The 17,149-nt window shown below is 34.1% G+C and overlaps 2 protein-coding genes across 5 annotated transcripts; one reads left to right on the top strand and one right to left on the bottom strand.

Annotated features, from left to right (window-relative positions):
- The first annotated feature begins 6 nt into the window (after positions 1-6).
- LOC107907245 (protein argonaute PNH1) lies at positions 7-9,766 on the top strand. Of its 4 annotated transcripts, XM_016834528.2 has the most exons (24): positions 7-282; positions 744-835; positions 1,507-1,609; positions 4,414-4,772; positions 4,850-5,058; positions 5,167-5,447; positions 5,548-5,657; positions 5,823-5,929; positions 6,049-6,187; positions 6,269-6,385; positions 6,470-6,577; positions 6,678-6,749; positions 6,874-6,996; positions 7,110-7,269; positions 7,485-7,606; positions 7,684-7,821; positions 7,898-8,040; positions 8,423-8,485; positions 8,595-8,658; positions 8,740-8,875; positions 8,972-9,045; positions 9,123-9,217; positions 9,305-9,336; positions 9,425-9,766. In XM_016834528.2, exons 4-24 carry the CDS (start codon positions 4,422-4,424, stop codon positions 9,592-9,594), a joined length of 2,814 nt encoding a protein of 937 aa, XP_016690017.1. In that variant the 5' UTR covers positions 7-282; positions 744-835; positions 1,507-1,609; positions 4,414-4,421; the 3' UTR covers positions 9,595-9,766. The 4 variants fall into 4 exon arrangements, with proteins under 4 accessions (XP_016690017.1, XP_040968735.1, XP_016690015.1 ...); XM_041112801.1 differs by lacking the exons at positions 7-282; positions 744-835; positions 1,507-1,609 and adding an exon at positions 3,323-3,341; XM_016834526.2 differs by lacking the exons at positions 7-282; positions 744-835; positions 1,507-1,609 and adding an exon at positions 3,483-3,668.
- Positions 9,767-14,477: 4,711 nt separating this feature from the next.
- Positions 14,478-16,425, bottom strand: LOC107902836 (DELLA protein SLR1-like). The gene has a single exon (NM_001326923.2). It carries the CDS (start codon positions 16,267-16,269, stop codon positions 14,644-14,646), a length of 1,626 nt encoding a protein of 541 aa, NP_001313852.1. The 5' UTR covers positions 16,270-16,425; the 3' UTR covers positions 14,478-14,643.
- Between the last annotated feature and the right edge of the window lie 724 nt (positions 16,426-17,149).

Below are 17,149 nucleotides of genomic sequence, written 5' to 3'. Positions count from 1 at the left end.
TTCGTCTCCTTTTTTAAAGCCCCAACTCCTTAGCTTTTGCTTTTACAATTTACACTTCTTTCTCCCTCACATACATCAACTCCTTTTTCACCGGAATCTCAATTTCCGGCCACCCGCCGCCGGAGTCTGATACCCCGCCTCTCTCTTTCTTTACTCATATTATATATATAAAACCTGCAGCATGGAAAAGCAGTGAAAGCCATTGCCTTTGCCCGAGAGACACAGAGATATTAGACCATACTATACTTCTCTCTCTTTTTATCTTGCTTTCACAGTATCAGAGTATGGAATCTCACACCTTTTATTGATTTATTTTTTCTTTATTTTTTTAATTAGTTAAAGTTTAAACGTTAGCTTTTTTGCATTTGGTTTTTTAATATTCAAAACCCCAAGTTTTCTCTTTTGCTGTAATTTATAAATGTAAAAGTTCATCAGTTTTTATCAGTTGCACGCTAGCTTTCATGTTCTAAACTAAAACAAAAAAACAAGATAAAATAATAAAAGCTTAAAAGCTCATTCAATCCATCTCACAAAGCTATTTCCCACACTCTTTATCGTTTAAAGTTCCTTTTCTTAAAGGTGGGGTGTGTTTGTTGATGGATGAAAAGCTGATAATTGATAATAAAAATAGCTACAATAATTTTATTAATCTTTATTATTCCTTTGAAGAATAACCATTTCCCGAAAGTACTCGACTCCCTATGATATATATATTTTCATATATGGTCCTTCCTTCTTCACAGCTTGGCTTTCCTGGTATATTCGTGCTGCTGCTGCTGCTTCGTTTTCCAACAAAGACATTCTTTCTTTTCAACAACAGTTTCAATATTATCATGTAAATTCCATTTACTTCTTGTTTCATCATTACCCGAAATATTAAAAAAAAAAACTCTCTTTCATCTCCTCTTTGAATATTTTCTCCTTTGAACTTTCAAGTTTCCGGTAGGTCAGGGTTTTGCTCTGTATATATATATATTTCGTTTCGGTTCATCGGCCATGCAGCATGAGCACATTAATGATCATGCCCCCCCAGAAAAAGAAAATCTTTTGTTTTCTTCTTTAGATCTTCTTCATATATCGTGGTCTTCAATATTTGTTCTCCTCGTACATTTCACCTTTCAGTTGATCACTTGCCTAAAATACTCACTAAATCCCCAAAAGAATTTACCCACCAATGCCATCAGTCCCGATTGTCACCATTTCATCGCCTTACCCAAAATCCAAATCTTTCTGAATTTTGATATCTGAAACCTACATAGCTTCAGTACAGTAAAGATTTGGCCTATAGTACTAACTAAAACCAAAACCAAACCAAACCCAGTTCTGTCTGTTTTGGATATACGTTATAGGGTAGCTATATAGGTGTATAGCCGCAGCAGTTTGCCTTTGTCACACATATATCAAAGCTGCAGTCCAATATATATTATCTGCTGTTGTGATCTATCTTTCTTTAAGTCATTAAATGAACGAACACTTAAAAATGTGTATATATTCTTAAAATTGCAGAGTATGGAAGCTGGAAAACCCTGGTTGTTGAGAAAGCTGATGAAGAAATAACCGCATTTATTGTTAACGTGATGTTTCTATAAGGAAACGTAAAAAGCAAAAGGTTCGTTACCAGTCTGCCTTCCCCTTCTCCATTAACTGCTTTATTACCCCCATAATATAAAACCTAAAACTATATACACAAATATCATACATTATTTAGAGACTGAGATAAAATGTTGCTTCAAAATTATATTTCTTTTATTATTGCTTAGTTAGGCATTTGGTGTTTGGTTCTCAGCCATATCTTTGTGCAGAAGAGAATGAGGGATATTCTCTCTTTGGTACATAACCATCCACATATATATAAAAAGAAAAAGGGTGTGTGGGGTTTTTGTAGGCTTTCTTTTTTGGTCATATTTCGGTTTGTCCTAAGGGTTTTTATTTATTTATTGGAGATTAATTAGTAGTAAGAAATGGGTATGTTAGTGGTTTATGATGGTGATAACTGATGAGTAGCTTTTTGAGGTATTTTGTCTTTTTCCTTTTTAGTGTTTACCTATTGTTATCATTTCGTGGACATGTTTGTATATGTTTTCAGATCGACAATATTGGCAAAATATCATGTCAATATAGCTCCCAAATCTTAATAAAAATAAATTAACCAATCATAAGTCTAAAATCTCAACATTAGTTTTATTTATACACCATTTAAGATATAAATACGGATTAAATATATAGTAATAAAAGTTTAAAGGTTTTACTATTTTATTCTAAATTATTTTTATAGATTCGGAAATACTTGTGCACATTTCTAAAAAATAAAAATAATATTGCTTCACTTTGCTAGTTTTTTCTTTTTGGAATTTTTTCCTTTTAATTTTTAACATAAAATTGATGATTAAATCAATCATTAGGGGAAAATTCATGAAAAACGTACATAAATAAAATGCTAGTAATAGTCAAATTTTATAATCTACAGATGTGATGTCTGTGGAATAAAATTGGCAGTGCATGTGCTTACTGCCCTGCTGACCTACAATGAAAACCCAAATATATAAAATATATAATAAATCATTTTCCTCTTTAGAATTTTGTTTTCCTAGTTGTTTAAATTTTTAGTTTAATGTTAAGTTATTGTATGCAGTAGAAATCTAGGGTAAAAAATGGTGAGGAGTAATTCTAATTCGAAGTGTCTTATAAATAATAATAAAATTGGTAAGAAATATAACTAAAAAAAAAATTACAATGAATCTGAATTTAATAAAATAATTTTAATAATATTAATAATTAAATTTAAATTTTAAAATATGAAAAATAAAAGGATTGAATTCCTAAAAAAATAAATGCATAAAAATTAAATTTAAATTTACAAAGTGATAAATTTTAACCTTCGCGAAAATCATAATATAATGTGAATTTCTTTGGGGTTTGTTTTTCCTTAAATTATAATCCTTCATGTCATGATTTTTTTGCCATAATGGGCCATCAATTTGAGCCCAAGACTAATCTAATACCGAAGTGGGGAAGTTGGACCATTTCCATTCTTCCACTAAATGGAAAGGGACATATCATTTGATTGTTCTTCATGTCTTGTGATAATCCCATGGTTGGAAGCTATTGAAATTTACCCTCAGCATCCTATTTTCCTAAGCTCAAAAAAGTCCCCCCTTTCTTGCCCTGCAACTTCCCTGCAATGGCCCCCTCTCTGCCATAAAAAATGGTATAGCTGACAAATTACAGCTAAACGTATCCCAATGCATGAAGTAAGAAAAAGAAGAAGAAGAAGACAGATTTCAGAACAATACAATGTGTCCGGTTATTAAACAACAAGGAAAACTACACACAAGTGTAAAGTAAAAAACTTTATCTATATATATATCTACCAGTTTTAATTTTTAAGCCCTTAATTGATTGATTTGATTGAGATCATTAATGTTTTTCTTTTATCCCTTTTTAAGGCGCTGATTTTCCTATCTGTTGTGTTGTCTTGTGTTATGTATATGACTGTGTGGGTTGTCGAGTGGCTTAATGTTTAGTCACTGTTAGTGGGCTTTGGGATGAGTTAAAGTTCCTTTATGCCTTCCCTCCCCTTTGAAAAAATAAAGCAGTTTATACATGCTAGATTACAAGCTGTCCTGCAAAGAAGTTGGAGAAAATGCAGCCTTCAATGCCCATTGCTGGTAAGGGACCACAAGTGCCATAGCTACAGGCTTTCAATGTGGCTATCTATGAATATGTGTAAACTGTGGTCCTTCTTCCACTGTGGATCCCTTTTTTTCTTTTTCCTTTAGAGTTGACTCGTTATCCTAACCATGGAAAAAAAACTGAGTTTGATTCCCCAGGGAGGGAAATAATGAGAAAGTTGGGTTTCATAGATACATGGTATATATACGATGAAAAGCCATAGAGATGAGCCGAAAGCTACCTTCACTTTTTTTTTCTTTTTTTGCATGAACTTTATCAATGGACAAATGGGATTTTGATGCTATCCTTTGTTTCTTTTGTTTAAACTTTCTGAATCTCTGAGCCGTGGATTCTTGCTTTTATGCATGTTTGCATGTCTTTTTTTGGTCATTCTTTTCAAGGGAATATACAGAGCTATATAGGCTAATACGCATTCAAGATTTGTTTGGTGCTATATATATATATGTATGTATATATCCTCTCTTTCTTTTCTTTTTAACTTGCTGCAACGGTTACACTGCTTCGTGTTGTTTGCACTGGTTTCTAAAAAAAAAAATCCCTTGCTAGTAAGATTCTTGCAGGAAACGTGTACAATGTTAAGTCATCACCTTTCAAATTTAGTCTTTTGAGCTATCATTTTGTGTGATTTTCCTCTCGTATTTTGGTGCTGTTTATCCGTCTTTTTTCTTTATCTCTCACTTTCTAGTGTTCATTTACATTATAATATTGTTTGTTCTACAGAAAAAAATATGCCTCACATGCAAATGAGAGACCTGAAGGAGAACTATGTGGTGTCAAAAGAAACTCTAAAGGGGTCTATGAATCAGAAAAAATCATCCCCCCAAATGATGATCAAAAGTGGGGATAGATTTGAAGATGGAAAGAAGGTTTTAGGAAGGAGAAATGGAAGGAGAAGAGGCCGAGGGTATAAAGTAGATAGGTTTCAAGATGGAAAGCTTGAGCCAAACATGGGTTCTACTCCATGCAAGAGCCTTATGTTTCATACAAGGCCTGGTTATGGCCAGTTGGGAACCAAGTGTATCGTTAAAGCTAACCATTTTCTTGCTGAGATACCAGGATCTGACTTGAGTCACTATAGTGTAAGTAAAAAAAAACATATAATAGTAAAACCGGGTTGAATTTGAAATGCTGAGACAGAAATGTTTGTTTGGAACAGGTAGAAATAAACCCAGAAGTTGCTTCTCGTAAACTGGACAAAGCTATAATGACAGAGCTGGTTAAACTATATAGAAACAGTAACTTGGGGACGAAGCTTCCTGTTTATGATGGAAGGAAAAACCTATACACTGCTGGATCACTGCCTTTTACTTCTAAGGTGTTCAATGTAATGTTGGCTGATGAAGATGAAGAAACAGGCAATGTTAGGTAAATTCATTCATGAAAAATAGTTTCATAATACTTTGCATTCTTAATCCAGTTTTATCAATTGCAAACTAATGAAGCTTTTGATGCTAATACGTCTATTTTAATCAGAAAAAGAGATTTTGAAGTGACCATAAAGTTTGTAGCTGTAGCTAGTATGGCACAATTGCGCAACCTTATATCTGGTAAACAAGTTGACACCCCTCAAGGTGCCCTTAATATTATTGACACGGTGTTAAGAGAACTCGCGGCTCAAAGGTACTTATCGGTTGGAAGGTTTCTTTATTCTCCTACTATAAGGAAACCGCAAGCATTAGGTGGTGGTGTAGAATCATGGCGTGGCTTCTACCAGAGTATAAGGCCTACTCAAATGGGATTGTCACTGAATATTGGTAAAACCATCACCATGCTAAGACATTTTCAATTGTTTGAGTGATTGTTTAGCAGCCGGTTTTTACACTAAAATTTGATGTTCTGCTTCTTTTGTGTCAGATATGTCAACGATTGCGTTCATTGAACCATTACCTGTCATTGATTTTGTTGCTCAAATTTTGGGTAAAGATGTTTATTCAAGGCCGATGTCCGATGCAGATCGTGTTAAGGTATATACTGTGTGGCTCATAGTGGACTCACTCTTTGAGATGCATATATATTATCACAGTTCACATTCTTGAAGGTCATATATAGATCCTGTATTTCACATTGGAAGTTTAAATCAATCCTTTTCTAAGAGTCACAAGTTTATCTTTTTTTGCTATCTTCTATAGGTTAAGAAAGCTCTTAGAGGTGTCAAGGTGGAAGTGACTCACAGAGGAAATGTACGCAGAAAGTACCGGGTTTCAGGGCTAACAACTCAGCCAACAAGAGAGCTAATGTATATATCTGTTTATCTTTGATCTTGTCCTCCTATTTCTTAGATTTGAAATGTTTTTCTTTGTTTCTTTAACACTTTATTTTCCTGGAAATGGACTTCTTATGTTTCCCTTTCGTCAGTTTCCCACTTGATGAGCATATGAACATGAAATCAGTGGTTGAGTACTTCCAAGAGATGTATGGATATACCATTAGATATGCACACCTACCTTGCCTTCAAGTAGGAAATGAGAAGAAGGTGAATTATTTGCCTATGGAGGTACGTATTGCCCAATTCTCTTTAAGCTTATCTATGAAAGGATTTAGATTTCCATCCAATGTAATATAAATTTTATCACAGGCTTGCAAGATTGTTGAAGGACAGAGATATACTAAAGGGCTGAATGAAAAACAGATTACTTCTCTGCTGAAAGTTTCATGCCAAAGACCCCATGAACAAGAATTAGATATCTTACAGGTCTCTGATAATTTGCTGTTTTTTCATATAAACAAACAAATACGAAGCCTAGAAGATGTAACCATCTTTCCATTGTCTTTACAGACAGTTCAACAGAATGACTATGATCATGATCCTTATGCAAAAGAGTTCGGCATCAATATAAGCAGCAAGCTTGCATCAATCGACGCTCGGGTTCTTCCTGCACCATGGGTAATTATCGAGGTTACAGTTGGATTCTTTTACATGATCTATTCAATTCAGCTTCTAACTATTCAAAATATTGTTCCTTTTATCCTATTTTGTTTTAAAGCTGAAGTATAGTGACACTGGAAAAGAAAAGGAATACTTGCCCCAAGTTGGTCAGTGGAATATGATGAACAAGGTTAGTCTAGTCTATATCAAAGGAGTGAAATATAACAAGGCTTTCACCACAAATGACATCATTGTATGTCCACTGCATGTTATTTTTATCTAAAGAAACGCAATTCTTTGTTGTTTTGATGCAGAAAGTGATTAATGGAAGCACTGTAAGATACTGGGCTTGTATAAACTTCTCACGAAGTGTTCAAGAGAGCACTGCACATGGTTTTTGTCAAGAGTTGGTTCAAATGTGTCAAATTTCTGGCATGGTGAAGTTTCCTAACCTTTGTTTTCACTAACTAACTAATTTATCTATATAACAGCTTCCAATGGATGCCGTTTGGTGCCTCAACCTTTGATCAATTTGGTCTTTTAAATGCAGGAATTCGATCGAGACCCTGTAATTCCTATCTATTCAGCTAGACCAGATCAAGTTAAGAAGGCACTGAAATATGTATACCATGCTGCTGCAAACAAGCTTGAAGGAAAAGAACTTGAATTACTCATTGCCATTCTTCCAGACAACAATGGATCCTTATATGGTATGTCCCTTCTTGCAACTATATTAATTGTATGAACAAATTTAATCATGATTAGCAGGATAACAATGTACAACAAGACGGAATTGACGAATTGATAGAATACATGTGCTTAGTTTGCTTTGATTTTTGTTTAAAAAAAAATCATCTTTTTCATGCATATGACATGAGATATGGTACTTTTGTTTTCACTAAGAGCAATTATGTGCTGCAACCAGGCGATCTTAAACGAATTTGTGAAACTGATCTGGGTTTGATATCTCAATGCTGCCTCACAAAGCATGTCTTCAAGATTAGCAGACAGTACTTGGCAAATCTCTCGCTTAAAATAAACGTCAAGGTATGTCATAAACTACATGATCTTTTGTCTTAATTAAACATGATATTTATTTACGCTGTTCTTCCATCATTTTTAAGATGGGAGGAAGAAATACTGTGCTCTTGGATGCTTTAAGTTGGAGAATTCCTTTGGTTAGTGATATTCCGACAATAATATTTGGAGCTGATGTAACTCATCCAGAGTCCGGAGAGGACTCTAGTCCGTCGATAGCTGCTGTAAGTAAGTGAAATCCTGTATATTAAGAGCTGATAATATGCCTACTTCTTAGCCTTAATGATTGCTGTAATTCAGGTTGTGGCCTCACAAGACTGGCCAGAAGTGACCAAGTATGCTGGACTTGTATGTGCTCAGCCTCATAGACAAGAACTTATTCAAGATTTATACAAGACCTGGCAGGATCCTCAACGAGGAACAGTTGCTGGAGGCATGATCAGGTTTGTTCATTTAAAATTTTATCAGCATGACTCACTGTAACTCATCATTCAGTTACTTTTTATACTAAGTTTAGCCTGTTGGTCTTCTTGGTCCTCTTCAACATGGTCTTGTAAGAATGAACTGCCTGCTAACTTTTCAGACAATAGTGTTTGGAGTTCTGAACTATTTTTCTGCTCAGTTGTGTCCTATAGTGAATGCATTTTACAATTTTAAGGCTTCAGGTGTGAGTACTGTATATAGGCATATCATATATTTTGAGGGTCATCAAAAATCCCTGGTTGAATATAAGTTGAACACGATTACATCAAGAAACTAAGAGTGAAAGCAACATAACCTGCAACACTTATTTGAGTAAATTTTATAAAATACATGGAAATGCAGGGAGCTCTTACTTGCATTTAAAAAGGCCACTGGACAAAAGCCACTGAGGATAATCTTTTACAGGTACGCTCTAAACTTGATTAGTTTATTTACATTTGATTGGATTAAAAAGTAAAAGCTATTAGGTTATATTTGTTCACGTTGTTTCTAATGTTGTCCAAAATTCATGTAGAGATGGTGTGAGTGAAGGCCAATTCTACCAGGTTCTCTTATACGAACTCGACGCTATAAGAAAGGTTAGTTGGTTATAACATAAAGACATTTCGAACCTGCTTAACTTGTTTATTCTTCTAAGCTTAAACTGTGTTAATGTCCAGGCCTGTGCATCACTGGAACCCACTTACCAACCTCCAGTTACATTCATTGTGGTTCAGAAGAGGCATCATACTAGGTTGTTTGCTAACAATCACAACGACAGAAGCAGCACTGACAAAAGTGGAAATATATTACCCGGTAAATGTTTGTGCTAGCTTCTTGTTCTTGCTGGGTTTCGCAGTTTGCTTATTTAAATGTTAAAGCTCAATATCCACTTGATGTTTCCAAATGTAGGTACTGTGGTGGATTCTAAGATCTGTCATCCTACTGAATTTGATTTCTATCTTTGTAGCCATGCCGGAATCCAGGTATGATGTCATGTCTTAGATTTTAATGCCTTAAATAGCATATAAGATGTGATTATGTTGAAACTGGAAATCGACAGGGAACGAGTCGACCTGCTCATTATCATGTTCTCTGGGATGAAAACAACTTCACAGCAGATGAAATCCAATCACTCACAAACAACCTCTGTTACACGTAAGAATTTCAGTCAACTTGGTTCGATGCTATATCGATCACCTTTGTTGCTGACACAATCACATTAATGGATTCATTTTATTGCAGGTATGCTCGGTGCACGCGATCCGTTTCTGTTGGTATAACTTCTATTCTAAGCTACCACTTGCATGATCACCTCATAGCATGCTTTTGAGTTTGCTAAATTCTCTCTTTCACAATATGCAGTGCCTCCAGCATATTATGCTCATCTAGCAGCCTACCGAGCTCGTTTCTACATTGAACCTGAAGGTTCCGAAACCGCTAAATCACGTTGTACACGCACAACCAATGGTTCATCGGTTCGGCCTTTACCAGCATTAAAAGATAAAGTGAAGAACGTGATGTTTTACTGTTAAAAAACATCAAAGGGAAAGAGTGACCAAAAAAAAAACATATATGTACATGCTTTGTTGTGTTCATAGTGTAGAGAGACTGCCACATCCCTAACTTTTTGAAAGCGCAACAAACAACAGACTGTAACAGTTACTAGCAGATTAAAAATAAAAAAAACCTCAGCTTTTTAGAGCATATATAATCTAAATGCATATGCGTATATGTATACGTATGTGATACGAGATTTCTAAGCTGAAAATTCAACAACATTTAATATTACTGGTCCGAGAGACACAACAAAACAACTGTTGAACAAAAACGATATGTAGCTGTCTTTCAATTCAATGTAAACATCTGACATTTGAACAAATTTAATAATTGAAAGCAATTGATTTGAACTGAAAAGAACTAAACAGTGTCTACCAGAAACATCACACTACTGTCCCTGTCATCTCGTCTCCCAGTTTCACAACCCAAAAAACAGTAAAACAGCGGTCAGTTGCAAATGCTTATACATATATATTTATATGTGTGTGAGAGAGAATCTTCAAATCTTATAACTACCCAAGTCTTGATTTGAAGCAGATTGATGATATAACCGATTAATGGTTTCAAAAATTTGGTATTTGAAGAGGTGAGGTACCACCATCTTTGTATGGTCAACATGATTACTACAAGCTACTGTCATTGCATGTCTTAATCGACAAAGGTTGCTGTTTTTTTTCCTCTCCATTTATGTTGCCACATTCAATCACGTGTATGTTGGATAATTGATTTGATCCTCTTTAGGTCAATGTTAAAGACTTAATCAACTTTTTTTTAACATTTAAACCACGCGAATACGAATTTTACATATATAAAAAACCATAATATTAAATTTAGTGTTTAATATTTACTTTTTTATCAATTTGGTCTTTATTTTTTAACTAAATTTAGCCGTTAAATTTTTAAAAAGAGTTAACTCGTCTTTTTAAATATATTTTTTAACGATATTAGCATGATAATCTATGTATATTTCCTGTTAACATGGCACTATTTATTTTATATAATAGGCTAATAATAATTTTAAAAAATTATAAAAATTTATAAAAATAACATGGGATACATGTGAATTATTATGTTGGCTATTATATTTAAAAATTTTATGCTTTATATGGTATTTCTTTTAAAAAATCAATTGACTCTTTAGAAGGTTAATGACTAAATTTAATTTTGTTTACAAAATTAAAAACTAAATTTAGCTTGAAAAATCAAATCGATAAAAGATATATATTAAAAGTTAAATTTGATATTATAGAATAAAAAATAATAAAGAAATGCTGGAATGGAATCTACACTTCTCAATCCCTTCCTATTCCATTCCCATTTTCATTTATTATTGCTATTAAATCAGTATAAAATTCTCTTTTTATTTACGAGTTTTTTATTCATGTTTAAAAGGACTAAAATACAAAAAAATAAAATAAGTTTATAAAACTTGGAAAATTGAATATTAAATTATTGAAAAATAAAAATAGTGGCGTACATTTATTTATGAGATATTGTTTTCTGAAAATGAGATTTACTGCAACTTATGACTGTATTGAAGTAAAGGTATTCCCTATGCGTTTTATGTGGGACCTTCTAATTTGATGGTGAAATCTTTAATTTAAGATGAGTCAATTTCACTTCAAATTGACCATTTTTTAAATATAAATAAATAAATAAATATAGTATTCAAGAAAATACTAGCTCTCAGCTCAAGTGGGTGAGACAGTAGTACTAGACCTTTTATGTTGGCAAAATTTATTTAAAGAAAAAACATTTATTTTCTAAAAGTAATAGTTAAAAAATAAATTGAATAGTTTTTTTAATAGAAATATTAAAAATTAACTTACAAATTTTAAAAAAAAAACAACTAACTTAGATGAATCTGGAAAGACAAAATAAATAAAAATAATAAGATAAATTACACATATAGTCATTTAATTATAATTTATTTTATTTAAAATAAAAAATAAAAGACTTGCAATTTAAGCATTTAAATTATAAATAGTAAGCTCATGTGGCACTTAAAAAATTTAATATACATAAATATTTTTTTAAAAAATAATAATAAATTTAAAATTTATCGATAAAAAAATTCAGGTCAGAACACGGGTGCTGCTGGTATCAGAGTGTTCTGCAACATCTGCATAATAACCAAAATATGAAAATCATCATTGAATTCTCTTGAAAATGTTCTACCAAAAAGTTTCTCTTGAAATTACCCATAGTAGTAACTATAAAGAACATTATAACCCGTCAACCATTTTGTTCTGTTTTTTCAAAGAAGACATGATCAAAGAACCTATAACAGGAGCTTCGACCATGCTCACTAACAACTTCAGCACCAAACCCGTCAAATGAGGAGCTGCAAAGCACCCCAAAACCAAAAATCATCAAATTCTAAGCCAAAGGGGAGTCAAACATATCAAACATCCCATAAAGAAAAACACATCGAAACACTTATAATTCATGAAAAATGAATACCTTTGATCACTTCATGCTCGTATTTGACGGTGGAAAAATCTAGGTCCTTGGATTGCACCATAACCCTCTTCTTCCCCATCTTTGCTAATGAGCTTTGACTTACCAAAGTACGTCGTGAATTATAAGCTATTGGGTGGCTTTGAATGAGGCATTTTCATAAGAAAAAAAAAATGGGCAATTGCTTGCACAGGGAAAGTTGACGACTTGGAACTTTGAAAGTTGAACGCCTATTGCGTTATGAATGGCGTTTGCCCTCGAAGACAGTGGTTGGAGTTTCCGGCGACGTATCCAAAGCAAAGCAAAACCTCATTTTCAATTTGCTGAAGACGGGGACGGTGGTGGTGGGAGAGGGACGGGGTGGGGGTTTTAATTTTATTTTATTTAATATTAATATTAATATAAAATTTAAATTTAAAATTATATTTTTTCAAAATAGTTGTGTATTTTTATATATTTTTTAAATTTTTTAAAATTACATCATAATAAAGTAAGTTGTAAAATTAAAAAATAAATCTTTTATTATACTTATTTTTTAACTAACATATATTTTAACTTTTGCAATTTTAAAGAGAGCGACTAAAATCATTAAATTATGTAACGTGATACTTATATAGTAAATTTTTTACTTTTAATGTCTAAATAAAATTTTTTATATTTAGGTAACTATGTATATAGTATACTCATAATAATAAGCACTGATGTTGACACGTGGGAAGAAATTAACACGTGAACATGCTGGGAACCAGCAAATGTGGGGCCCAAGTTTTAATGGCCTTGGTTTTGGTCCACTTTGATTCGGAAAGATCCGAATTATTAGGACATGAATGACGAAAAATCCCATTCGGAATTTCACAACAAAGTAGAGAAAATTTTGAGTTGAAGTTTCGAGTTTTATTTCTTGACTATAAACATAAAATTCATCATTCCCTTTTTCAAATGGTAAGTTGCACCTAATATTATTAAATTGTTAGTAGATTTATATTTTGAAATTTTAATTTTAAAAGTTATAAATTAGAAAGGTTTTATTTAAATTATTGGATTGTTATTTTTTTAAAGTTTAGTTAATGAATTTCAAGCGACAGTTCGATGATTGACATAACGAATTAGTATTCATTAACGAATAGAAAGATATATATTTGATCTAAGTCAATCTGAAGATCAATATTTAAGATCAGAAAAAAAAAGTTGTTTAAATTTTATTTAAGAGATTTGTGACATTTAAAGTAATATTTTATAACTTTTTAAAATTGAATGACTAAAACATAAAGTAATCTACCTTTCTAAATTAACAATCCAACTTAGATGAATCTTAACGATGGAGACTAAAACCAAACACCCTTTTTTGAGCTCCAAAGTTTCCAACACAATTAGGACATTACTTTGATTAATGTTATTGTAGTCTAAAAAGCATCTTGCAACTATAGAACTCAAAGACCTAACTGTCCCTGTCTTTGTTTCTATTTTATGATAGAGTTATAAAAAATGGGATTCGAATTTTGATATGTTAAATATTATTTTGTAAGAGTGATTGTACTAAAGCAAACATTAGCATTATTAATGTTATTCAAGTAAGTGGGTGATGTGTGACTGTGAGGGCACAGTGAAGGCAATGGGACATTACAGTCTGCAGGAGAAACACATGTAAGTCTTCCTCTCATTGCCATCTCTGGGTCTCTTCTCACTCATTATTTTGCTTAATTCTTAGCTTTTTGTTTTGAAGAAAAAATTATTTCGATTGGTTTCAGAAAACCCACATGCGTCAATGGCAGCCCCTTCACATGCTACTATTACAATTATATTACATAGATACCTTTCCTTAATTTGGCTTTTCACTTGTTACTGCCAAGAAACATAAACCAGTGCTTAATTACGTTTCACGTGTGGGAGAACTTGCATCAACCATTAGCAAAAGCTTCAGAACTCTAACGTGATGGAAGATTTTTAATTTTATTTTTTGAATGAAAATTAAAACAATTTCTGTTCATGTTTTTTTTTTCAATGGGATTTGTTTAGATACCCCATAAGAATCATCCATCCATATAGTGCCAGAAATGCTAGCAACATTCATCATTATTTCTTTGATCGAAAAATAAGAAAGGGGGGTGGTGGGTGGATGAGAAATTTTGGGTGATGTGTCTGGTCACAAGCAGCACCAGCAACCTGAAAAAGGTATCTGAAGAAATTCCCCAGTTTGGTAAGTATGAGGTACCTCTACCACTGTTATGGAATACGGAATTTAAGACCTCTCATAATTTCACCTTTTTTAAGCCTAATGGCTAATGCTAAGCCTAAGCCTAACCACAATATCTTCTTCGTAACGGCCAATTTGCCTGATTTAAGGAGGATAAACAAGAAAATAGGTAAAAGAAATTGGAAAATCCTAGGAACAGATTTCTCCTGAAGTAAAATCTCATTGAAAATAACATGGATTAATGCTGGAAAAAAGGAAAAATCTTCCCAAAAGTAACCAAATTACCCCAAATTTACAGCGAGGTCTTAGTTGTAACTATTTTATTTACTATTAGCCTGCCCTGCCATTAGGATGACTGATGGAGAGTATCCTATGCTGGGAAATCAGCCGTCCCATCAGATACGGCTTGCCAAGCCGAAGCAGCAATGAGGGGACGACTATGCCAACCTAGAGTCAAACACCCATCATTTTCTTCCACTGAATACCCTTCCGCCGAGAACAACGTCAACAACATGCTAGCTTGCTTATACGCGTTGGACCCCAAATGCAATGGCCTAAATCCGGCTCCACTAAGCCGTGTCCTCCACTTAGATAACGGTTCGTGTCTTTCAACTCGAGCCGACCCTTCACAGCTCACCACGTTAGCGATTTCTCTCTGGATGTATATCTCGGCTAAAGCCTTGTTTGGCTGAACGGTACAAGCCTCTAAAGAATCGAACATGGTTGAATAATAATGAAGAGCTTCGGTAAATCGGTCTAGAAAACCGGGCTGGTTGTGGTTTGCTTCTTGTTCAACGACTGTCATGATTTTCGGGTTTAAGCTCCGGATCCAACTTAAAACCGTTTCGATAGGGGAATTCCGATTCGGATCAGACCCGAGTAAGCGGTGAAGCTGCATGATTGAGTTAACTGCCACCGATTCTTTTGGATTCACTTGAAGCATCCATGGCTTAACGTCTTCAAGCCTGGAAGCCGCGACTCCACGGAAGGCGAAACGAACGTTGACGGAACGAGCCAACTCGGCGAGTCGCAACCCGATTTCGCGAAGCGAGTCACGGCCATCTGGTGATGGTGGTCCAATGCCGGTGAGCCGAAGTAAAGGGGGTCCACCGGGACGTAAGGCAAGGGCTTGTATCAAAGCTGGCCATTGTAAGCCGTGCATCAAATTGAAATCCACCACGTGGACGCAATCGTGACCGTCGAAAGCTTCGAGAATCGCCTGATTAGCAGTGAAGTGTGCGAATTTCAAGTACGGACACGCTTCGTAAAAATGATGATACAAAAGCTCATTCTCATAAGCAGAACCACCGTTGACAGAACCGCCCCCAATTCCTTGGAAAATACGACGGCTCAAAGCATCTATAAAATGTCCAGCAACTTTACCGATACCGCAGACGGTGTTAACACGTGTCAGTAACCCTTGCATGTCTTCGAGACATGAAGTAGCCAATGAGAAGTCTCCACGTTGAACGCACTCCGCACACGTCATCAACATATGGACCAGCCGTATACCGGAATCTTCCTCCATTGCTGGTACAACCGTTAACTGATTATTCAAACTTTGTTGCTCGTAAGAAATATTCTGGTGCACCTGCGGCATATGAGGTTCGGCAGTGGTCCACGCGTCGCTTACCACCGTCTGATTGCTTACAGGATCCATGATGAACTCGGAGGGACAAGTAGGAGGCTGAGTAAGCTCGGACAGCAGCGAGTCAACCCAGGAAGCTAGATCGGAAGGGTTATAGTGGATGGTATCGGAAGCAAGTTGAGACAAATCTGCGGGAGAATTAACCATGGCGGTTTCAAGTCGTTCAAGTCGCTGAGCTACTTTTCGCAGCTCGGATGACCTAACTCTGTATCCAGCTCCGGCTAGAAAACCATCAATATCTTGCTGCGTCTGCTGCCGCTGCTGCAAGGGCGGCGGCTTGGAGGAGGAAGAGGAGGATGAGCTGCCGCTGCAACTCCCCCCTAGCGTGGCGGAGTCGTACAGCACCATGATTCAAATCCCTTTTCTTCGTTTCCCTTAAAAAGAAATTGAAGTTGGGAAATAATCAAATAAGAGAGAGATCTCTAAAACGCCCAGATTTTGGCGAGAAAGAGAGTGAGCGAGTGAGTGTAGGCAGAGAAATGGCTGGAAAAGTGATGTGAAAATATGAAATAATAATAATAATAAATAAAGATATGAGCTTTTAATTTGAAATGAAATAGAGAAAGTGAGAGATTACAGTGAGTGACGTGTTCTTAAAGAGGATGAGGTGTATCTATCTTTTAAGACAACGATTTATGCTGTCACTTTTTTTTTCTTGCATTTTAATTTCATATTTTTATTTATGTTTAAATTAAATGAATTGAATCTTAATTTAATTAGTATATGTATTATTATTAATATAGAAATATATGAATTTAAGTATATTAAAATATATTATTTTTTATTTTAAGAGTTGAAAAAAATTATTTCTATTTCTAGATATTATATAGAAAAATAAATATAATCAATTTTATAGTAAAATTATTAAAAAATAAACAATTGATCAACTATAATTAAAAAAAATTGAGAAGGAAAATTGAAAGTGATGTACAATTTAATGAAGAAGGAAATTATTTAAAAAGAAATGAAGGATACAATGTGTAATGATAGCGTCAATCATGATGATTAAATAATCCTACAAATTTTATAATAATATTAATATCGAAAATGACCTTTTAACCGTATTGAAAGATTGATTAAGAAAATTAGTAATTAAAAGAAAAGATATATTAATCAATATTTTCAAGATTATTAGGATCACATATTATTAATCAATTAGGTGAGAGCTACTTTTGTCTTTCCTGTAGAATTATATGCCACTCCTCTCATCAAGTCATTGATTCCACCT

This window comes from Gossypium hirsutum, chromosome A05 (assembly GCF_007990345.1).
Source record: "Gossypium hirsutum isolate 1008001.06 chromosome A05, Gossypium_hirsutum_v2.1, whole genome shotgun sequence".
Taxonomy (NCBI): Eukaryota; Viridiplantae; Streptophyta; class Magnoliopsida; order Malvales; family Malvaceae; genus Gossypium; species Gossypium hirsutum.
The sequence above is the reverse complement of the archived record's forward strand: the minus strand, read 5'-3'. Positions and strand labels throughout refer to the sequence as shown.